The 4,976-nt window shown below is 53.3% G+C and overlaps 1 protein-coding gene across 4 annotated transcripts in view; it reads right to left on the bottom strand.

Moving 5' to 3' along the window:
* The window catches only part of MPI (mannose phosphate isomerase), an 8,123-nt gene extending 3,494 nt beyond the window's left edge, over window positions 1-4,629 (bottom strand). For 2 of the 4 annotated variants that reach the window (XM_012000370.1, XM_012000373.1), the window contains exons 1-5: window positions 4,559-4,629; window positions 3,995-4,122; window positions 3,053-3,253; window positions 1,849-1,990; window positions 1,329-1,511 (exon numbers count right to left, since the gene is read on the bottom strand). In XM_012000370.1, coding sequence (XP_011855760.1) covers window positions 1,329-1,511; window positions 1,849-1,990; window positions 3,053-3,253; window positions 3,995-4,122; window positions 4,559-4,580 — 676 coding nt within the window. In that variant the 5' untranslated portion in view covers window positions 4,581-4,629. The remainder of the gene's footprint in view (window positions 1-1,328; window positions 1,512-1,848; window positions 1,991-3,052; window positions 3,254-3,994; window positions 4,123-4,558) is intronic. The other 2 variants (XM_012000372.1, XM_012000371.1) reach the window with 2 other exon arrangements.
* Between the last annotated feature and the right edge of the window lie 347 nt (window positions 4,630-4,976).

Raw genomic sequence — 4,976 nt, 5'->3', positions numbered from 1 at the left:
CCAGGCTGGTCTCGACCTCCTGACCTCAAGTGATACGCCCATCTCAACCTCCCAAAGTGTTGGGATTACAGGCATGAGCCACCACGCCCAGCCAAGCTTCTTTAAAGTGAGGCAAGTGGCCCAGCATAGTGGCTCACGCCTGTAATCCTAGCTGTCTCTACTAAAATATACAAACTTAGCCAGACGTGGTGGCACACACATGTAATCCGAGCTACTCAGGAGGCTGAGGCAGGAGAATTGGTTGAACCCGGGAGGCGGAGGCTGCATTGAGCCAAGATCGCGTCACTGCACTCTAGCCTGGGGCAGCAGAGACCTCAAAACACACACACACACACACACACACACTCTGAACAAAATATGCTTGGGTAAAATAAATAGTCCCCTAAGGCTCAAAGGTAATGGGAAACCTGTAGAGGTAAAATAAAGAGAGAGCTCTGGGCCAACTAGAGATGGGGCTGTGGCACCAGGCACGGTGGCTCACGCCTGTAATCCCAGCACTTTGGGAGGCCGAGGCGGGTGGATCATGAGATCAGGAGTTTGAGCCCAGCCTGGCCAAGATGGTGAAACCCTGTCTCTACTAAAAATACAAAAATTAGCTGGGTGTGGTGGCGGACGCCTGTAATCCCAGCTACTCAGGAGGCTGAGTCAGGGAACTGCTTGAACCTGGGAGGTGGAGGTTGCAGTGAGCCGAGATCGCACCACTGCACTCCAGCTTTTGTGGGCTGTGGCTGCCAGGCTAAGAATCTTGAGAACTTATTGCCTGCACCACATAAGCTCATTGCTGCGAGTCTGTTATGTTTCGTGTTTCTTACTGCTTGTGTTGACTCCCTACCTTTGGGGTGACACGACCACACCTGTCACAGTTACTTCTTGAACTCTTCTTAGCACAAGATCGGGCACACAGCAGGTAAAGGAAAGATCAAATGACCGAGTGCTGGAGGCATCAGGCCTTTCCAGGAGACAGAGGATGCTCTTGTCCCCTTCCTGCTTCTTTCGCCCCAAGATACAAGTCCATCCATAGAGGGCAGCTGCAGGGCTGGGGAAAATCTCAGAATGCCTAGGTGGAAGGCATCCTAAGAGTCTTGTATGCCAGTCTGCCTCCAACCATCTGGAGAAGATGACCAGTTGGGAAGCAGCACTCAACTAAGAAGGGCCCTGCTCCACAAAGACTAGGAAAGCAATGCTAAGTTGCCAACAGGTCATCTAAGTTGGGCCCCTTTTAGTGTTCCACTTGGGCAAGGGGGTTGAGAACTGTCCCTAGAGTCTGGTGTCTGCTGGGGAGCCCAGGCCAGAGCATTGTACCCAACCAGGAATATAACCATGCCCACCTTGCTGGGAGATCCGCTTCACCAACAGGTTGAGCTGTTCCGCCACCACCTTCTTCTCACTCTTCATCAGGTGGGAGAAACAGCTCTGCAGAGCAGAGGCCACAGCCTGGGAGTCATGGCTCATGGTCTGTTTCAGGTGTGTTGCTGCCTCATCTCCAATCAGGAACTGAAACTCAGGCACCTCTACAGGAAGGCCAGGCCCAGGGCCCATATCAGGAATGGTAAGATGGAACCCACACAAGTGGGGAGTTGGAGGACGCCTTCCCATCCCAGCCCTAACCAAAGAGCCAGCAATGCTAAGTAAACTTTGCAGTACAAACCAATCACTCATCACCAGCCCTTGGCAACCACACCTGAGCCTGGTCTCACTGGCCTGGCCCACTGGCTCCAAAAACTGCTTCATGAGGCCCTTCAGTGGCTGTGACATGTGACCCCTGTTCTCAGCCACTGTTCCTATCATCTTGCTTTCCCAGATATCCCTGGCCCAATACGCATGCCTTCAGCATTCTGCCCAACTTACTCTTCAGAAAGGTTACAATCTCCTCAACTGGCCGGAAGCCACACAAGCCCTGGAAGGGGGTGAGGGCAATGGCCATCTCTGGCTTGTGGTTGGCATCGGGGTAGTGCTGTGGAGCCTGGAGGTGCAGCTTCTCTGCCAGCTCCTGTGGGGTGGCCAGGGGAAGAGGAGGATGGTGAGGGTACAGCCATTACCTAGCAGGAACACCAGTGCCACCTAGCCCCTGCTGTCCACCCTCCCCAGTCACAGGATGGCAGTGGCTACCTACCTCTGGCAAGGAGCCCAGTCAAAGCATGATGCAGAAACTTGGGGTTCAGCCAACCCAGGGCAGGGAAATGGGGCAAATCCAAGGAAAAGCAGGGGCAGACTTTAAGAGGCTTGGTCTGTAAATCAGGAAACCCAAACACCAGGCCAAGCTCTGACACTAACAAGCTGTGTGGCTTTGGGTAAATCCCTCCCTTCTCTGGGTCTTACTTGGTGTATCCAGAAATAAGGAGTTTTGGCTGGGCACAGTGGCTCACACCTGTAATCCCAGCACTTTGGGAGGCTGAGGTGGGTAGATTACAAGGGCACGAGTTCAAGACCAGCCTGGCCAACATGGTGAAACCCCATCTCTACTAAAAATACAAAAATTAGCCAGGTGTGGTGGCACGTGCCTGTAGTCTCAGCTATTTGGGAGGCTGAGGGAGGAGAATTGCTTGAACTGGGAGGAGGAGGTTGCAGTGAGCTGAGATCGTGCCACTGCACTCCAGCCTGGGCGACAGAGCAAGATTCCGTCTCAGAGAAAAAAAGAAGGAAGGAGTTTTGATCCACAATTGCTTAGAATGGGACTCAGGCTTGTGTAGGAAGACTCCAAGGGGGTGGAGCTGAGGGTACCTGCCCTGCCCTGCCCTGCAAGTTGAACTCTTCCTGAAAGCAGGTTAGTAAATGGCAGATATGAATAGATCTGGGTTGGGTGAGGGAAGACCAGGAACAAGCCCCTTGGAATGAGCTTAGAGAAACTCCCCTGGCACAGGCCGGTCAGCTGTTTGCTTAGACTTAGTTGCTGCATGTGGCTTTGCAGAGCTAAATTGGGAGTTGTCAGCCTGGATTTGGCCTTGGGCAGGAGCCTGGCATGGGTGAGGTAAAAGTGGCAGTGAAAGTAATGGGAGGGCGTTAGCATAAGCCCTTCTGTACCCTGACCTCTGCACCGCACTCTGTCCTTTACCTTGTTAGGGTGTGCCTGGATGGACAGGGGTGTTTCAACTGAGAGCACTTTGAAGAGGAAGGGCAGATTGCCATTAAAGGTGTCCTTGACCTTTGAGCCCAAGCTGTCCTGGTTCTCAGCAATCCACTGGCCTAGGGTCTTCTGTGAGATGCGGTTGTCAAAGATCTTGGCATCCCCTCGGGGGTGAGTCCCCATCCACAACTGGAAAGACAGGAAATTTGGGAGGGGAAGGGGGAGAAACCTGGCACCCTGAGTTGGCCTGTCCCAATCCGTTATGCTGTGCTCCCCAGAGGGCAACTGAGTCCTGGGAAAGGCCTCTCAGGTCTGGATACAAATGTTCATGCCATCATGGACGTATAGGGAGGCAGCAGACCCAGGCCCTTGTCCAGACTCTGCCTCTAGCCATCTGTGGAGCCTTGGACTAGTTATTTCCCTTCTTTAGATGTAGCTTCTTTGTTTGTCCAAAGAGGAGAATGACACCTGCACTGTGAAGGTAGCAGAAAAACTATAACTCTTAAATGATTCTTTCAGGGTTAACATACATCTTCCAGTTTCAGAAGCAGAGGCGAAAGCCTTCCTATGCTTTGGCTTTTTCTTCATTAAATAGGCAGGAGAAATATTTTAGGTTAATAAAAGTGCAAAAAAAAAATAGTCAAAGTAAAAAAACTGAATTGTCAAAGAGGGCTGAATTAAAATTCACTAAGTGCTAAGAGTGGTTGGGGGAAGGAGAGTGCTGGAAATCCCAGCCTGTTATGACAAAACCTCTCATTTTTGGTAACACTCTTCTTTTTGGTAACACTATCTAGTCCATCAGCCTGAAGAGCTAAGTGGGCCTCCTCCCTCCTTGCTGCCTCACCCTTCCCAGCTGATTCTTATGACTTGCCTCAGGCCCTTTCTCCTGACCTGCGGGTAAAGTAGGCTGAAATACAGCCCGGGACTCACCTCTGCATAGGGCTTGTCCTCTGCGATCTGGGCCAGTGGGTCACTGCTGGCCAACAGCCGCGCCACTTCGCTGTTGGAACCCATCTTCCCCCAGGCATACTGCTGCACCGCACAGGAAAGTGGGAATACTAGGGGGACAGACAGGGTCAGCTGCCACTCCACTCCTCAGACCTCACCCTAGTGTCCCGGGAAACCAGGCAAGAGCTGGGGGTGCTCACTGGCGACAGAGTAAATAAGGGGTTTGTAGGCTGTTGGATGAGACCCCCCTCAGCTGCAGGCCTCGATGTTCCCAACTGTCAGATGGGCAGCAGTATGGACCCTGTGCTGATCTGAGGCGGGGTGGCGGGGAGGGAGCAGGAGGTACCTATCCCACCGCACGACGTCTAGAAGGGCCCCCTCCCCTCGAAGGTCAGTCCCCATCGCAGGTGGCCCCACCTCTACCCGGCACCCACCCATCTTTCCGCGGAGCGCCAGGAGCGGACTCAACCTGGCCGATCATGCCGGGAGTCGTCTCCAGGACGCTCGCCACCAACACACTCGCCAACACCCCGGCCAACGGCTCACCTCGCGGAGCCGCCATGCTCATCCCCTGCACCGGGATTAAGCACGTATGTCCTTCCCGGCAGCCCCCGCGGCCTTCTGCGCCCAGAGCTTCACGGGAAATGTAGTTCCCTGAGGGTTCCGCCAGGCCCCGGGGCACCAGTGCCCAGAGGCTTACAGTCGCAATCTTCGGTCTTAGTATTCATTCATTCTTTCCATCGCCGGGCACAGATGTACTGAAAGCCTACTAAGTACCACGGACTGTTCTAAGGGCTGGAGGATACATCAGAGAGCAAGACAGTCTTCCCTCTGCCTTTGTAGAGCACTTACATTCTGATGAAGGCAAGACAGACAAATAATCATGTAGTATGTTGAAAGGTCAAGGCCACAAAAAGTAAGGGGGCAGGTGGGAGTGGGAGGCAGTTTGCAGAATTTAAAAGAC

The sequence above is a fragment of the Mandrillus leucophaeus genome, unplaced genomic scaffold (assembly GCF_000951045.1).
Source record: "Mandrillus leucophaeus isolate KB7577 unplaced genomic scaffold, Mleu.le_1.0 Scaffold628, whole genome shotgun sequence".
Taxonomy (NCBI): Eukaryota; Metazoa; Chordata; class Mammalia; order Primates; family Cercopithecidae; genus Mandrillus; species Mandrillus leucophaeus.
Note: the sequence above shows the minus strand (reverse complement) of the source record. Positions and strands in the feature narration are given on the sequence as shown.